At 34.9% G+C, this 18920-nt stretch overlaps 1 protein-coding gene across 2 annotated transcripts in view; it reads left to right on the top strand.

Annotated features, from left to right (window-relative positions):
* The window catches only part of Tsc22d2 (TSC22 domain family member 2), a 50264-nt gene extending 33194 nt beyond the window's left edge, over positions 1-17070 (top strand). For both annotated transcript variants that reach the window (XM_031373896.1, XM_031373897.1), the window contains 2 exons: positions 9536-9587; positions 10218-17070. In XM_031373896.1, coding sequence (XP_031229756.1) covers positions 9536-9587; positions 10218-10478 — 313 coding nt within the window. In that variant the 3' untranslated portion in view covers positions 10479-17070. The remainder of the gene's footprint in view (positions 1-9535; positions 9588-10217) is intronic.
* The last annotated feature ends 1850 nt before the right edge of the window (positions 17071-18920 follow it).

Here is an 18920-nt window from a genome sequence, read left to right on the forward strand (position 1 = left end):
AAAAAAGAAAGAAAAAAGTTACCTTTTGAAATAAATCAAAGGGATTTGTTTCCATTAATAGCCTAGTTCCTTTTGCAGGGAGAGAAGACATCTTTTTGTTATTCCCAAGCTAACATTAAATCGATATGGCTGTTTGCAGAAGATTATTTTTATGTCCCACTACTGTTTGAAATTTTTGCTGTTCACGGTTTCTAAAATGGAACAGGAATGTGGATGAACTTTTACATTTGTATGTTTTCATTTCTATACTCTTTCCTGCCATAGTTCTTCTCAAGTTGTATTTGTTTTCACACATGTGTACCATGAAAACTGCCATGAACATTAAGTAATGAAAAAATACTATCATTTCCTCTTAGTTAAGGGAGAAAAAACTGAGAGGAGGAAGATTGATGTCTATGATAAAATGCTTGGCTCTTAATGTTTATTCTTTCTTCAGCTTAACTTAAGTGCTTCTGATGATAATTTTTACTATTGGGCTTATGCCATTTATAATTAAATTTAGTACCTTTGAGGAAATGGAAAATCTTTTAAAATAAGTATTGAACTATGTAGGTTTTGCTTGGTTTTTGTTTTTTAGGTTTACCAATATTCTTAGAAGCTAGATGATCACCAACAACTACGCTAGTAAACTAAAGGATGCTGTTAAAATATAGAAGTACTCATTCATCACTATAGTGCCAGTATTTTTAATTTGAGTTTAAGCCCCTTGGTCTGTAGCATTCACTTCTTAGTATATCATCAGGTTACCTAATTGCTGCTGTGCTGCTGTGTAAAATGAAGTCAAGAAAGCCCTTTTAAATGTAAGCACCCAGCGTTAGTGAAAAATGCCACTATTCTTTTTCCCCTTTCTCACGTCTTTCCTTGTTTTAGTCTGATTCAGAAGGATGAAGTTTTCTTAAATCTTGCCTAATGTTAGTGGGTGGGATAAGAGGCAAGTAGTTGCCAGAGTTAGTTGGTAGGGTACTTGTCAGAGTTCTAAGCTTATCCCCTGGTGCAACATGAAACTGGCATCATCATGCCTACCTAGCTCTGGGAGGTGGAAGCAGGAGGATTGGGAATTCGATGCCATCCCCAACTACATGTGGAAAGAAAGGAAGGGGACTTGGGAGTATGGTAGTGAATAACATCATTCATCTTGAGTAGGTATCCCATGTTCTTATAACATTAAATTATTTAGCTTCAAGTAATAAGGTATTAACCCTTTTCACTTATTTGAAATATCTGGATACAGTTACTCAGATATCACTTTATCATTTTCAGTTTTTCCAGGCAAAATTCACACATACTCTATTTTTAATTAAAAAAAATTTAGTTCCACTAGTTTGTTTACATTTATCTATTTTGTGTGGGGATGCACATATGCCATGGTACACCTGTGGAGGTCAGAGAACTTGTAGTTGGTTCTGCCCTTCCACCCACTGGGACAAAGCAAAGCCACAGAAGAACTGTATCAGAATTTTACTGAAAGATATAAGGATGACTCCACCAACCCCAAATACGGAATTGGAGAGAGAAACCAAAAAAGATACTATTAATCTAGGTTTTATCTTCTTTACAGTTCAGCTATTTTTGTTGTGTAAATAGACTGGACAGACAATGCTAACAGAAATTAGCTATGTTCTTAAAACTAAACCTAAGTTTTGCCAATCATAGATGTCACAGTAGCTTTTGATTCATATATTTAATAAAGTACCTTATTCTAGACTAGTGAGATGGCTCAGTGGGTACAAGTGTTTGCCCTGTAAACCTAAAATTTCAGTTCCATCCCTATAACCTACTCAGGAGGAGGAGATTCTCAGTTGTTTTGTCTCCACATGTGCACCTGCCCTCACACATACAACAACAATAATTAATAAAAATTTAAATGTCTGATAGCAGTGGCTCAGTGGATGTAGGTGCTGCTACCAAACTTAAGAACCTGATCTTTGGGAAACACATGGTAGAAAGAGGGAACGTACTCTCTCTTGAATTGTCCTCTGACTGGCATAAAGGCACTGTGGTATATGCACATATACACATTTTTTAAGTGGAAAAGTAAAAAGAAAAGCCCTATTTTGCACGATGAAATAATTCCTAGAGACAGTGGAATCAATAGCTCCTTCTTTACTTACATCATTTTCCCTTTCCCTTTGCACAGGATAACCCTTTTGAATGTTTTTTTTTTCTATATTCTTCAACATACAATCATCTATCTCTGTTTTCCATTTGTCCACCTTTCCAAATATACACCTTCTTAGTTTGTGTGTTATTGGTTTATTTGGTTTCTTTGTATATTTGCACAGCATATAGAAGATATATTATTCCTTTGTATATGTGATTTTTTGTGCACACAATAATTTTAAAGATGTTCTATTCATTGTCCCCTCCTCAGTAAATAAAAAAAGCACCCCCTGACCCAGAGATATATACTGTTCAGTTAAATATATTGCAATGCTGTGAGAAAAACTGTCTTTTTTGTTTGCTTTTTTTAGAGATGCATACCATTCAGCTGTCATTTAACCATTTCCACTGATAGAACTCTTGTTATTAAAACACTTCTATAGTGGCTGGAGAAGTGGCATGTCATTAAGAGTACTGGCTGCTCTTCCAGAGGACCTTACTTTGATTCCCAGAACCTACAAGGCAGCTCACAACATCTGTAATTCCAGTCTCAGGGATCTGACACCCTCTTTGGGCCTCCATGGCACTGTACACACACAGTGCACAGACATACATTCAGGCAAAATACTCATAAACATAAAATAAACATAAAATCTCAAATAAATAAAATAATAGTATTGTAATGAGTGGTCTTGTAAATAAGATATGCTGTATGTGTACCTGAGAAATAAATTCTTAGATATAGGATTACTGGTTCAAAGGGTAAATAAAGAAAGAATAAATAAACGAAAGGGAAAATTGGGTTGAGTATCTGAATTGAAAAATGTTATGTTGTAGTTTAATTTATATATTATGATTTATTATGATTTTTTTCATGTCTTCTGTTTTTTGTTGTGTTTTGGAGTGTGTGTGTGTGTGTGTGTGTGTGTGTGTGTGTGTGTGTGTGTGTGTGTGTTTGTTCTTTGTTTTGTTTTGTTTGGGGAAACAGTCTTATGTAGACCAGTCTGGCCTTTTCAAATATTTTTGTAAGCTGTCTGTGTGAATTCTTCTATCTTTGTTAGGCTCAGAGTCTTTTAGATAGCTATAAATATTTTATATATAGGAAAATTATAGAAGACTTTTTTTTGCTTTTCTTTATGTTTCAGACATAATTATACTGTTTTAAATTTTTTAAACCACTTAATATAAATTACAATTGACATAGTTGACAAAAGAGGGCTAAATTAGGAAAGGAACATTGAATTGATTGCATACTTTTAATCATATATATGCATATATATATGATTTGTTTTCTTACCATGTGAATGTCTTTAATTTTTTTAATACAAGAAATCTCACATAAACACACAGAGAGAAGACTTGTGAACTTACCAATGTCTTCCATGCATAATTTTCTATGACTGTGTTTAATAATATCTAAACTAGGAATCTGACATAGGTACATACAATCCACATGTTTCCTTTTCTCCTTTTAAACGTTTGCTTTTCTGGCCAGAAATTTGACCTAAAATTAGCTGATGAATTTTCTTTTTAAAAAAAAAATTGAAGGCTTAGTGAACAAAATTTTTATAGAAAATGCCAATGTCAATATCAGTCTTTGCATAAATATTTACCTCAGTTTTCAAAGATTCCTTGTGAAAAACTTTTACATCTTTGTTAACTCTGGTTACTTTAGAAAATAATAACTCCTAAATCTTACAATAGCCTTCATATCTACTTGCTCAAGGTAAATAATAGCTTATAAAAAAAATATCACTATGATCCAGGTATGAGAGCACATATTTGTAATCCCAGTAATAATCCTAGTAATAAGACCTAGGGAAGAGAATCATAAGTTTGAAGTCAGTTTGGAATGCACAGTGAGACAGTATTAAAATCCCTGCCCCACTTCTTATTTTAGGTTACTACTAATGAAAATCTCAATTGAACGTTTTTCTGGGAGTTTTAATCATTAAATTAAGCACATTAGTTTTATATTAGTAGAATTTATGATCAGTTGTCAATACAAAATACATAAAAATTTGAATGCTTAGCTAATTTATCACAGTCTGTGTGTGTGTGTGCGCGCGCGTGCACGCGCACGCATGTGCGCACATGCCTTCATGTGCATGCTTTGTCTTGTTTTCCTAGGGATAAACCACGGACTTCACAGAGGTTAAACAAGCATTGTAATCACTTAACCGTAATATTTTCTTCTTAAGACAGGAGTTAAAAATTTTCATTTGCTTTGGTGGCGCATGCCTTTGATCCCAGCAGTCATGGGGCAGAGGTAGGCAGATTTTTGAGTTCCAGGACAGCCAGGGTTACACAGAGAAACCCTGTCTGGAAAAGATTTGCATTTGCCTAGAGATTAGTTCTATGTGAATTTTATTTCTTTGGCCCTTCAGGGGAGGGGAGAATTAATTGCTCTTACCTGTTAAACTACAGTATTTTAGGCCCCTGTGAGCTTAGAGAAATAGTCTTCAGGGAAGAACACACGACTAATTACCCACTACCAAATAGCCTTGAAAACACACATCCAAGCAAAACTATATGGACTACAAAGGTTGTACTTAGAATTATGTTTGTGTGTCTGCATCTTTGTATGTAACAACATTAATTTTTTTAAAGGCCATGATTAAACTGGGTGTGGTGGCTCGTGCCTTTAATCCCAGCCCTCAAGAGAGGCAAGAGTCAGGTAGAGGACAGCCAGGGAGGGCTAAATAGAAAAACTCTCTCTTGAAAAACAACAGCAACAACAACAAAGATACAATAAATAAAAAAGAGGTCATGAATTAGAAAGAGAAAGCAAAGAGAGGCTTTGGAAGGAGGAAATGGTGGGATAATAGTCTTCAATCAGCAACTTACAGTTGTATTCTCTCTTAAACAACTGCATTTCTTGAAAGAGAGGCAAAATGCTATCTGGGTTTCAGTTAATGTTTTAGTAATAATGCTATTATTATATCTCTTCTATTGAGAAATGGTAGGAATAAAGTTGGTAAATAATTTACTGTAAGCAGCATATGATTTCTAAGGGGTATAGGACTTAGCTCCTATCATGATTGAAGAGACACTTTTACCTGGTTTGCAGAAGGGAGGTTAGGGATAAAGAATCAGAATTGCGTACTACTTATGTGATTTAAGAAATTCCTTTACTGTATTTGTGTCACTGTGAATGTGACTTGACAGAAAATTTGAAGGATCTTTGAGTAAAGACAAGGTAACTTTTCTATAGTTTCCGATTTATAGACACATAGAATTTTAATATATTAACTCTGACAGACAGGAATGTTTTAGTTCCTAGCAAATAAGCAGACTATTCTGGCTGTCCAAAGATCATTGAGCAAATAAATAAATGCCTTTTCTAAGAAGTTGCCTCCCTTATTCTGAGAGTGGAACTACTTCCGGGAATGTGCTAGATAAGATAAATAACATGTTATGAACACTTTGGGTCCATGCTCAGTTTCATAGCTAACATTTAGTGCTTATTTAAAGCATTCTTTAATATACACAGCTCAAGATTTATTTAGGTCACTATAGATAGGTGCTTTCTTTCACAGTCTTTCTCAGGAAAAAAAGTCTTAGATTTTTAACATTAGGTCTAGGTTTGAATTCTAGCATGTTAGTAGCATGTTAGTTCTTTTTCTTATACAATGTGAATATTGCCCGGGTTTATTGATAATTATAGGCCTGCCATAAAATGAATTGTCATAAACTTCCTCTGCTTTATCATTTTGTTCATTAGCATTTAGATAGAAAAAAGACAGGAGGCTGTGGAGGTTATTAAAATACATTAACTGTCCTCTTTCTAGGAGTGTTTTAACTAAGTAGTTCTAGGGCAGATCCAGATATATCCACTTCTAGCAAGTTCCAAGGTAATGTTACTGCATCTAGTTAAAAGGAACTTCACTTTGAAAACTAGTTTATCTGAATTTAGAGAATTTTCTTGGCTTCCCAATACAAGTCATTAGTGCTTGAAATCAAATTACTGTCATCTCCAGTTACTGTCAGAATGCATTATGTCAAAGCACCATGTCCACTTGGAAAAATATGTTTGCATTTTTCTTTTATTGTCTCTGTTCTTATTTTAGACATTCCAGGCCAGTCTATTATAGATTAAGCAAAAGTTACCTCTCATATCATTTAAAAAATAAAATAAGATGACTTTGTCTTCACTGATTTCAATTGTAAAGTTCAGGTTTCTTTCTACCTTCTTATCTTCGTGGTAAAGCTACACATACTTGATCATGACCAGTTGCTAAAGAATAAGAAAAACCTGGGAATCTGGTAGAAGCCAGCTGGGATGAAATAGATCAGCATGAAAAGGCACACTACTTAATGTAGCATGGTTACTTTGACTTCTGCTTTCTTTGACAAGAACTGTAATTAGCTTATTAAGTTCAGGGCTAAGCATGTAGCTCAGTACTTATCTTTCAGCATCCTGTATTTTTGTTCATTGCCTCTGTTGGAACTTTTAGCTTGTTAATAAATGTGAATCAGGAATTTTTTTTCCCTAAAAGATGTTGCTCATATTTGAAAATTTACCTGTGGCTTCATTTTGCACTTCTAGTTTACAGTAATAGCTTAAAGCAAGGTTCTGAGCTTGTCATTTTTCCCCGTATTTCTGGTAGTAATTATAGCACTTGATTTAAAATGGTGTGTGTGCACCACTCTGTAATCTAAAACACATGGTTTATTCTTACACTGCATTTAATCCAACAATACATTTAGGGATAGCTAATTGTATAATGGATAGATAAACTATATGAACATACTGCAAAAAAGAAAGACAGAATACTCCCTTGAGGAGCTTAGAACTTGAAACTGTTCAAAATATGGTGGATGTTGTAATAAAAAAGAAATCAAGGTATAAATCAACATTAGATGAAGAAAAATTGAAGGGAAAAATGTTTCATCAGTCTCATTTTAAAGGAAACAGAATCTCTGGCCTGAGCACCACATTTACCTCATTTGAAACTGCACTTAAGACTTAACAGTGTTAAGTTATAAATCGACCATTTAAAATGGTGGTTCCCAAAACCTAAGTTTCTATCAGAATCACTCAGAGGGGTTATTAAATGCATTAACTGTCCTCGTTCCAGGAGTGTCTGACTCAGTAGTTCTAGGGCAGATCCAGATATATCCACTTCTAGCAAGTTCCCAGCTAGTTTTGATGCAGTATTAACCAGTTAATACTGGTTAAAATGGACTTCACTTTGAAAACTAATTTGAATCCAAAGAATTTTGGGGGCCATTAGTGTTTGAAGTCAAATTATTGTTATCTCTAATTACTGTCAGAAAGCATTTGAGCTCTTATGTGTCGAGGCACTGTTTACTTCTTCTCTAAAGCTAATTGAACTTCCCTCAAGAACTTCAATCTAATAAAATCTAATATAGTTCTATTGATATAATAAAAACAATCACCTTGCATCAATCGTTGTGCCAGGAACTATGCAAAATACTATTTAAAACTCATTTAATTCTCAAAGGATTAGGATATAAAATGCCTATTTGAGGTAGAAAACAAAAGGATCTATAAACTAATTTCCCAGAATTTACAGTGAGTATATTAAGGAGCAAGGATTTGGTATGGTGCTGTGGTATCTTCCTAACTACTTAAAATTAAAAGCATACATATTGCTGGACTAGAAGAAGGATAGAATAATTGACTATACTATAGGACAGCAAAAGATACCACAAAAAGAGACGGCCCTGAACACCTTAACAAGTGAAAGCCACTTAAATTAGAATTACAGGTACCTCCATCCAGGGAGCAATTTCTGCAAAGTGAAGGAAACATAAGAAAACATGTATCAGATTATAAATATTACACAAGACCAGAATACATAAAAGGGATAAGAGACTTTAAGATACAACAAAGGTCAAAGTCATGAAGAATTTCATATACTAAGGTGTTTTAAAAGTAGGATTGGTTGCTATGTGTGATGGTGTATACTGTTGATAAAAACACTGGGAAACCAGCAACAGATAACAGAGTTTGAGGCCAGCCTGGTCCACGTAGTTTCAGGTCAGCCAGGGTTACGTAGTTAAGACCCTGTTAGCTGCCTCACCTATAGGTTTGGGGTTTTTGTTTGTATTTGTTTACTACTCTTTCTCCTATAATTTTCATTTTAAGCCAGTGGTTCTCAAAACAGTCACTTATGACTGGTGCAGACTAGTCTGAGAAACTATGACTAGTATGAATTGTTGGATATTATTAAAATAAGTAAGATTACATGTAACTAAATTACTGACCAACTATATAACCTGTAAGGCTTTAGTGTAATAAAAATCACAATAAAGTTGATAAGCATTTAAACTAGCACTTGCCCAGCGTATAAACAGTGTTGGTTAGTGAATATCCTTTCAAGATCTTAAGTGTGCAGGACCTGTTCATCTTAGCAGCAGCAAAAAGTTAACTGATACACTGTTACTGCTCTGAAAGACATAAGCATTTTCTGTATGTTGGCTGAAAGCACCAAAGCGGCAAGTCCATTGAAGCTTAGGGACTAACCCTATTCATTAGACACATAGGGAGACTGAGGTCCAGAGACATTAATTAAATGAGTGAGTAGCAGAACCTGGCATGATAGCCAGGCCGACTTGGATTGTGATTTCAAAGGTACATGGAAAGAATGGTTCTGAACCTCAACCTGGCACAATACTAATATAATACTCCATACCATTCAAAGTAAAGTAGTCTTCAGTTATTTTAAATCCCAAATTCTTATCAGCTATAATAGTGCTAAGTAATGTTTTATTCCAAAATAAAACACGTTAAAGAAGTATCATTTCTTTTACAAGACTATTTTAAAACAAAAAGCTTAAACTAACTCTGTCTTTCAAAAATCTATAAAAATACTAAAAAAGTGAGTGTATGTATAGGTTCTTACTACTTTACTACTTAATGGGAGAATATAAATCATAGAAAACAATTAATTCATATAAATGCTCAGGTATTGTTTGAACTTGGGATATCTACTTAATAACCAGACAATTGAATTATTTTCAGGAAAACCACATGGTTTTCTTAGGTAATATCTGCCAGCAAGTAACCTATAATCAAAGTACATAGGTCTACCAGAATATTGAATTCCATTTTAGCCAGCTTATCCAAAATCCTCTTGAATTCTTTTTAGAAGCCCTTCCTACACACTTAAAAAACAGATGTTAAAATATAAAATTGATAGAAAGAAGTCATTATCTGAATTTTACTGTATTAAGACCACCAAAGAGAGAACTCCTAATGAAAATTGGGAGCAAGTTTTAAAATGACATATGTATGTCATAGACAAATTATAAATATTGGGACTATAAATCATTTTTAGAAGACAGTCATATACCAAGATCCTCATTTGGTATTGAGTTAACACAGATATCTTTTACATTATTTTAGAGTTGGAAGGATGGTTAAAGTTTTGAGGATACTTTAATGAAATATTCTAATTTTTTTCAGTGCATCTGGGGGCGGTGTTGTAGCCATTGACAACAAAATAGAACAAGCAATGGTAAGTAGGTTCCCAGTTGTCCTTTCACTTCACTGTCAGACTATTTGGATCTCCCAGGTCCAGATAGCAGAAACCTTACTTTCTTCTGTTAGTATCAAAATACAGAAAATGCTAGGCCATAGAAAGTTTCTAATCCACACATACTAGTTGTCCTTCTGTCTGATCATGTCATACTTTGTGCAACACCATAGATCCAGACCATAAGAGGGAAACACATAATTCACTACAGTATATATTCGTCTGAAAAGCTTCAGCCTTTTGTTCATTTAAGGTGGAGGCTATGTGGCACTTCCACCTCTAAAATACGACTTTGACTAGTTTATTAGCAGACAGCTTTGCATTGGAATATTATTACTTTGATGTCTTTATTCTGCATTTTAAAATGCCCACTCTAAACTTTGGGAGCACTTTCTATACTAGCTAGGATAGAGAGTTTTTTCCACACCATCTCCCACAAGCCCTGTTAAGATATCACAAAAACATTAAAAACCAAGAAGGGAAAACTGCTTTTATAAAACAAACTATAGAAACCATTTAGTGTTTATGAGGCACCCAAATAGTCTAGAACTAATAAGTAGCTCTTAACTATTCTCAATTCTTTTTTGACATTCCTAATTTTGTTCTTCACAGGATCTGGTGAAAAGCCATTTGATGTATGCAGTAAGAGAAGAAGTGGAAGTTCTAAAGGAGCAAATAAAAGAATTAGTGGAAAGAAACTCTTTACTTGAACGAGAAAATGCACTGTTAAAATCTCTTTCAAACAATGATCAGTTGTCCCAACTCCCAGCCCACCAGGCCAATCCTGGTAGCACTTCTCAACAACAAGCAATGATAGCACAGCCTCCTCAGCCAACGCAACCTCCACAGCAGCCGAATGTCTCCTCAGCATAAAGCTTTCTTAAGCCTCGTTAAGGAAAAAACTGAAAGCAATCTTTCCTTGTGTGCCACTGGTGTTCTTTCCACTTTATAGAAAGCAAGTAGCCATGCTTCGGCTGTGTGCTTGGCCTTTTCAGTATTAGACAATCGTTCTACAGGAGCTTTCCCTCTAAGACGTCATGCAGCACTGTTGATGTCCACTTGTGTATCATCAGTACACGAGGAGAATACTAGATGGGTTTATTAAAGCAAGCAGAGTCTGCATTCTACATGTGCGCATGAGTGGGATCTTAAAAGTTTTGGTGGCTCTCCCATTTTCTTACCACCCATGGATGTACCTTGAGCCTTCCCGTCACATTATAAATAACAGTTCATCTAAAGAGCCACTTTTCTTTCAATATCAGTAACATTTGCCTACATAAGTTTTCATTTATTTTGTGTTTTATTTATTACAGGGCTGCTATTTTCATATTGTACATGAACAATGTCACAGAACTTTTTTAATTTTCTTGAATAATTATAAGTATCAGTAAAGGAATTGAATGACAGGATTACATTTAATAAAAACATTTACGCAATAATTGAACAAAAGAATCCTGGCATATTTCTAACACTAATGGCAATTTACCGTTGGTATTTATTTTCAATAGTAAAGATCCAGCTTGAATGTAAATTTTGTATAGTTGTAAGTATGAAAAACACAGTGCACCTGTACAGGTAGTCACCAGTTATTGTGATATAATAAATAATTGGGCTATTTTCATGAAGAAAACTTTGTTCATTTGTTTCTACTTTCTAATAGAAATTGCCACGATTCCTCTGCTTTTCAACATTTCGTATGACTTTTTTTCCTTTTTTTTTTTTCTTTTATTTTTTGGGTGGGAATAAAAAAGCTGTGAAATTGTTCAACCTACTTTGTAACCAAAGAAGCAAAGCTGTGTAATGGAGTTTTGTTTTGTTTTATAATGCACATTCTTTATGTATTTTTATTTAGTGTTTTCTTGGTCACAATTTTCTTTGCTGTCTAGCATGATCTGCATGGCCTGTAATCTTTGAACCACTTTCGTACCTCATGTTTTTATCCAGCACTCTTATTGTACTGTGTACTAGTCTGTGAACAATGTCAAATAAAAAAGAACGAACAGGTCGTATGGTGGAGCTGAGCTAGTGTACAATGCACCAGTTGTACAGAAACAAAAATGAAGTGAGCCATCTTTTGTTCATTTAAAATGGTGTTTTGAATTTCATATGCAGAAAACGTTTTGTTACATTGCAGATTTTAATGTATTTAATAAATGCAACATGCAGATTAAGTGCAGTGTATACTGAGTATTTAAATTAAAATGTACATTTCATAAATACAGTTTCAAGAGAAAGCATCATTTTGTGTATACTAACACATTAAGTGTATGTCAGAAATTGATGTAAAAATATATATTTTAACACATTTTCTGAAATTAAACTACAGTTTTGTTCAAATATTTGGCTCTATATGTGTTAAGAATTTGACTAGATTTGTATTTTCACAGTTCAAAATATTCCTTAAGTGAACACCCATGATGTTAATGACAATGATAGTTCTTAAATTTTCAAAGTAAAATAATTTAAAGAACACAAGAATGGTGAGCAATATTTGTACTCAATATTCATATTATGTTAACAATATAAATAGGAAATCCTCGTCTACCAAAACTTTTACTTGAATTCAGAAAGGTGCCTGTAGAAATTAACATGTCCTGTATGGATAGCCCACTAGCAAATTAAGTCTTAATGAGAAACAGTAGTTAGCTTTCCATGTTAGAAGAGGTTAAATGTTCTTTATCTATTTGAAACGTTCTAGCTTCAAACAAAAAGCATAAAATTGAAACATACATGAGATTACCAAATATTTCCTAATCTAGTTGTGCCACAAGAAATGTTCAGTAAGCAAAATTTCCATGTTAATTAGTAATATTAGAATTACTTAAAAGAACTAGGTAAGTATGTAGACTTGAATATGTAATAACCCTAAGGATTCAGAGTGAGATTCTAGTAGAGCCACTATGGGCAAGATAGGATGTGAAACTGCTGTTGGAATATAAACCTAAAGATTTCTCTCTATGCCCTTCATTGCTAATAGTGTGGTACTTCATACAAAGAATGTTAGAAAAGGGTTGCAGAAGGAGACAGTTAAATGGTAGATGGCTGCCAAGAATGCACAAGATCTTGTTTGATGCCTGGCACTTAAAAAAATGATTTTTGCGGAAACAAATATAATAGTATCCACCAAGGAAGTCATTAATACTCTAAGGTTAAACATGGTGATATAGAAACAAGCAAAGTATAATAGTACCCACCGAGGAAATCATTAATATCCTAAAGTTAAACATGGTGACAGCAATTGCTACTAATAGTTTTTTAAAGGAGCAAAAATCCTAGAAAATGGCTAATAAAGATTCCAAAATAATTGACTTCTGATAAACTGAAATGCAAATCATTTTAATCAATTATATCTTTTAAATGGTAGGAATTAATGTAGTAAGGTGGGCTTTTCTCCAGAATGAAATTTGCCAGTGTATAATTAAGAGCTTTAAATATTACACAAGCTCAGAGGTGTGATACTTAAGGAGCAGTATTCAAGAAATGCAATGGCGTGCCTGTCCTATATATTCCTTCCTAGGATACAAAGGTTTTATTGATTGCCTACCTTGTTCTTTACCTAAAGTTGTGTAATGAAGTTTACATCTAAATCTTTTCCATTTCCATGAGGTACACTGAACTCCAGAGTCAGGAACAAGGTGAGCCCAGGTATTGTGCTTTTATTTGGGAATATTTGAATAATTTCTTCCTAATTGGTTTGTTAAGGATCTTCATTTAGATTAGATTTTTGTTGGGGTTAAAGTCATTGAATATCTAGACTATGAACTAGTTGAAATTCCAATTTGTGAGGTAAGTCTTATGAGAAGTCACCTACCTTTAATTTTCTGTCTCAGCCTATGGACCAGGTGCTAATACATAAGCTTTATGTTGGTTTAATTTTCTAATACAGCACTGCATATACAGTTGAAAACTAACTTTGCCCAAAGGAAATTGTTTTTTAGGTAGTCCTAATGTAATCTTAAGATCTATCCAACAAAACAAAAAAGTATAGGGAGTTGGAGAATTAAGCATTCTGCTATTTTAACTGTTAGATGAAGAAGCTATTAAGCCCCAATGGCATGCCCTTTATGACGGATGTCATTTCTCTTCAGTGATTTTGTTGAAGGTGAAAGGATTCACAATTGAATTGAGGCTACACAAACAAACCAGTGACAAGAAATACAGTAAAGGATGGCTTTCTTGGGGTTCCTGAAATGGTGACATCTAATTCTTGGAGGTCACAAGAGGAAAAGTGTGTTCCAAACACAAGGAACGCCTACTCAAAGCTCTGAAAAGCATAAACAGGGCTTCTAAAGAGCATAGAATTTTGTGGGAGGAAAACTAGAAATAACTGCCCCATCAGTGTTGGTAGTTTGGCATTATTAACAAGAATGACTCGTTGGGTGACGGCTAGTGGGAGAAGCTCAGTTCGGTTCATTGGTTTAGTGGTGGGTAGAAACTGGAGACAGTTTAGAAAAATCCAGAAAAGTGGTGAGAGCCTTTCCACGGGGCAAATTGAAGTGTATTGAGAGAATTCTTCAACCCTCTCTCAGTGACTATTCCACTTCCAGAATCAGCACTTTGTTCTCTTTGTTTTTTTGTTTTGTTTTTGTTTCTGAGAAAAAAGCACCTCAGCCAATACTTATAAGTTTAGTCAGTCTCATGCCAGTAGCTATGCATCTCTACAAAATTAAGGTCTTTGTTTCCTGTTGAAGGAATTGCAAGAATCTGACCGAAGAGTGGGGCAAGCAGGAATTTGGTCACTCTGTGCCTCTGTAGACCCAGCCCAGTGGTAAACAATTGAATCTTCCTCCGGTGACTGTGGTCACCATAATTCCACAACCTTTCTAGTTCCTTGCTTCCTGAAGAGATAGTATGGATTCTGACTCCAGTGCAAGTACTGACATCTAAGAATAGGTTTTCCTTTAACTTTGCCTTTCATTCTCTAACATAGGTCAATCAGCCCTGCAGCCTTCTCTTCAATACTCTGCTAATGCAGTAACAGATCTCTTCTGCCCCTGCTTCAAGCCCCTAATAATTCGTGTTTCAATTTTCTAATACTAATATCCTCTGATGTTTGCACCAATTGGCCCACCGTTTGATCTTCCAGGGTACATCCCTGTCATATTTCCATAGCAGGTTACAAAATTCTCTATTTCAATCTCTTTCCACGCATTTTTCCTATATATGTGAAGGGTTATAATACAAGAGTTCCCTTAGTGATCTATATTGGTCTGACATGTTCAAATGGAGGAATTGCTAAGTGGGTACTATAGAAAGCAAGTTAAAAGTTCACAGACTTGCACTTTTTCATTTCTCTCTTGTTTTAATGGAATTTAAAAAATGACCAGTCTTTGAGGGACTTGTAATTAATGATGGCAAGATAAGCTGTTATTTTGAGATGACACAGTCTACTTGGAAACTAAATTTGTTCAACACGATTGGATAGTGAATGAGCTTTATGTTTCCTTTTCTCACCAGGGAAACTGATAAATTGGGCGGTTTGCAGTTTCCTTACTGCCTTTCAGAGATCCAGAGTCCTTATGTTTACAGACTAGGACCTACCCCCACAGAAGCCATAATGTTCCTGAAAGAAGGAAAGGAAAGAGATCGCTAACTTTAGAAAAGGTAATTGGAGGTTAAGGCAAGCCAAATGACACACTTCAGCGTACCCATAATAAAAGTTAAGGTTACTTATAGTGCCAATTGTTTGCATGCTTTCATTATTTCCATAAAATAACCATAAAGTGCTCTTGCCCACTGCAATTCAAAATGTCTTCCAGATGATACTTTCTGTCATCTTGCAATTAGTACATCAATAGATAAACCCAAAGAAGACTGCAGACAAGGAAGCATTTCCCACATATGGCATATATAATACTAGGCCAGTGTCTAGTTCTTGCTCACTGAAAAATAAAAATATGTAAATCCCTTAATAAGGTAGTAGTCTTCACAGATAAATATGCTGATGTTTGGGGAAATATTTGGGCTTTATTTGTATTTTTATTTCCTAGAAACGTTGAAAAGCAGTTTAATTCTTAACTTAGGTGCTTAACCCTATATTGAATGTTTGAGGAGAGAGAGCAGTTTAGGACATGATCTGTGCCCCCTCTCAAACTCCAGGATCTCATCATCCAATGTGAAAGTAGAAGCTAAAGTACCATGTTGCTTATCCACAAAAAATACAGTTTATAGACTTTGTTAGGTGGAAGGTTCTCTAATAATTTGCTGTGTCATGTGAAATCCTTTGCCATTGCCAGGCGATAACTTAAATTGCCAAAAAGATTTAGCATCAAATAATCCTCCTGGAAAGCAGAAACCAGACAAAAGACGACTTTTCATACCTATACTGACTCCCAGAAGAACTAATCTGAGAGAAAAGTTTACACATTTAATACTCTCACTTTGTAGATAATTGATCTAATTTAATCTAATTTGACTAGAATTTCCATGTCATGAATTATATTGTCTTGTCTCATAAGCAACATACATTTTGGCTGTCCTAATCAGCTATTATTCAATGAATGAAGTTAATAACTCAGGTACCTGATGCCAAAAATGAATCTCCACTAGGACTGAGAATTCTGAGATAAATATAAGGCTGTAATGCTAGGTAAGTGGTAAGCCTTACAGTTCAGATCAGTAGGGAAAGAATGGCTAAGTCAACAGGTAGTACTGAGACTGTGTACCCTTTGAGGGTAAAGAAAGTAAGCTTAGCTCTCTCAAAAAATTGAAAATCCCAGCTACACTAGAAGTTAGTCTTCTACTTTGTGAAATTCAAAACCTTGATAATGCATGAAAGTGAATAGTCTTACAAATAAATTGTGAAGAGATACTCAGGCTCAGCAAAGCAAAGCTCACATGAGACACACACACTCTCAGATCCAGTCGGTGAACAGACACACAAAGGTTAAGAGCTGACAAATGTGGAAAAACAGAAATCTGATGTCGTAAAGTTTGCATAGCCACTTTTAAAGGCGGCTGGATGGTCTCCAGTAAAATTGAAGTTTTAGATGCCCTGTGACCCAATGGATCCAATTTTCCCTAAAGAGACACACATATTCACAAGGCAGCTTCTAATATAAACTTGGAAAAATCAAAATCTAACAAGATAGTGGAATATGCTAGATGCTATAAAATATTAGGTATCAGTGAAAAAGAATGAAGGAGGACTGTATGCTGACAGTAAATCTCTAGGATGCAATGTTAAATTTGTTAAAAGTTTGGGGGGAAATACATGTAATACACATGATACTGTTGATGTTTTTTTAAAAAAGAAAAACATGCCATACACAATACTGTATAGTGTATTTCTGCAAATAACTATCTGTGTACAATACAAGTAGAGAGTTTGGAAGGATACTAATCAAGCTGTTTGCAGTAGTTTGGCGGTGTGTGTTAGCTTAAAGTGTAATATTTGATGTTTGTGAATTTGCATTCATGTACTGTTTCTGTAGTGACATTAATAAATTAGAAATAAAAAGAAATAGAAAATGTTTTCTTCTTGTCTATTGCTAATATCTCTTCCAGCGTCCTAGGTCTCTTCTTTGGCCTCCCCACTTTACTGTCCCAGGAATGTTTTCCATTCTCCCCCCCCCCCCACACTCCTCCTCAACACTTCTTGTATATCACCCCTCTTCTCTGGATTATTCATATAATAACATGAATAAGTATATAATAATAAATGAATAAGTAAGTAATAATCATAAGTATATAATAATTAAATGAATAAGTAATAATCATAAGTATATAATAACAATTAAATGTAATACACCTCCCCCTCCATCCCCCAGCTTTCTCCTTTGCTTTCCCTGCTCTCCTGGGCTGTCACAGTCGTGCCAGCTGGTCTTGGTCCACAGAGCCACTGGAGCTGTTCTCAAGGCCACCAATGATCCTTTGATGCTAATTAACTACAGTGTTCTTACTGGAGTGCTATGCCTAATTTTTGATTATTATTTAACCAAGACGAGATATCATTTTCCATTTCTTCACTTTCAATTTTCCTTACTGTTCTTAACTCCTTATTTTTAGGAGTGTCTCCTAAAGCATATAGCTGATCTTTTGTGGTTTTAACTCAATCTATCTTTTAACAAGTGAGTTAGTCCATTCCCATATATCCTCATTGCTGGCGTGTCTGGACTATTTCTGTCATGTAATTTTGTGCTTTCTCTTTAAAATACTTTCTGGGAACTTCCTCATTCCCCCTCTTTTGGCTTATTCAACTGATATTGTTATTAATTTCTTACTCTTTTCGTTGTTGAAAAGTTATACATCCCATGTCCACTCCCACTAGTGGTTATCTTACCATCATCTTTGTCACAAAGTTGGTGGTGTTCCCCAATCATATCCAAAAGAAGTAGTCTAGTAAATGCCCATGTATTCACCACCCAATTTAAACTATATCTGCTCATGGCCAATCTCATATTACTAACATTTCTATTTACTACAGCCATGATCTTCTAGATTATTTTGAAGAGAACCTGAGATGTCCTAAACTTCACATTCATTCATGAAGATTTCATGAATTCATGAAGATTTTTTTAAAGAGTTATTTATTTATTATATGTAAGTACACTGTAGTGTCATCAGACATTCCAGAAGAGGATGTCAGATCTCATTACGGGTGGTTGTGAGCCACCATGTGATTGCTGGGATTTGAACTCAGGACTTTCAGAAGAGCAGTCAGTGCTTCCAACCACTGAGCCATCTAACCATACCATTGCACCACCTCAAAATGAGCAATCCATTTGTCTCACAGGAAATCTAGTCAGCATTAACTGATAGTCACATCTCCTTTCTGTCACATTTATAGTTTCTTTGAGTCTGAACCAAAGGAAGGACTGATGACACATTTTAAATGATTGTCATACCTTGAAATCTCTTCATCTAAAGGGTCCATGTGTCTCTCTCTCTTCCCGCCCTTTGAAATACTCTAGTAATCTGTGCTATTTTTCCCGTGGCTATTCCTGGAACTTGAGTTTTCCTGGTTGCATTTTTATAGAGTTCTCTATTTCTAAATCAGATCTTGAAGCTTCAAATTTATATTTTGTCAGAATTGATTCAAACACTGCTGAATGCTTCTGTCTGATTGCTTCTACTCTTGTGATATTGCCAACACTGGTCATTATTCCATGTGCCTATCTATTAGTTCTGTTACACTTTCTCTCACACTCATGGGACACTCCGCTAAAAAGAAACTTGTCCTTGCTGTTACCTAGTCATCTAAGAAAGGTGGGGGCTTTATTTCTTCCTTTTATTTCCAGTTTCAAACTGGCCTCTACTGCAGAGTCATGGAGTGACTTCTGAGTCAGGAGCATTTTGACTTTTTTTTTTTTTTTT

This window comes from Mastomys coucha, unplaced genomic scaffold (assembly GCF_008632895.1).
Source record: "Mastomys coucha isolate ucsf_1 unplaced genomic scaffold, UCSF_Mcou_1 pScaffold16, whole genome shotgun sequence".
Taxonomy (NCBI): Eukaryota; Metazoa; Chordata; class Mammalia; order Rodentia; family Muridae; genus Mastomys; species Mastomys coucha.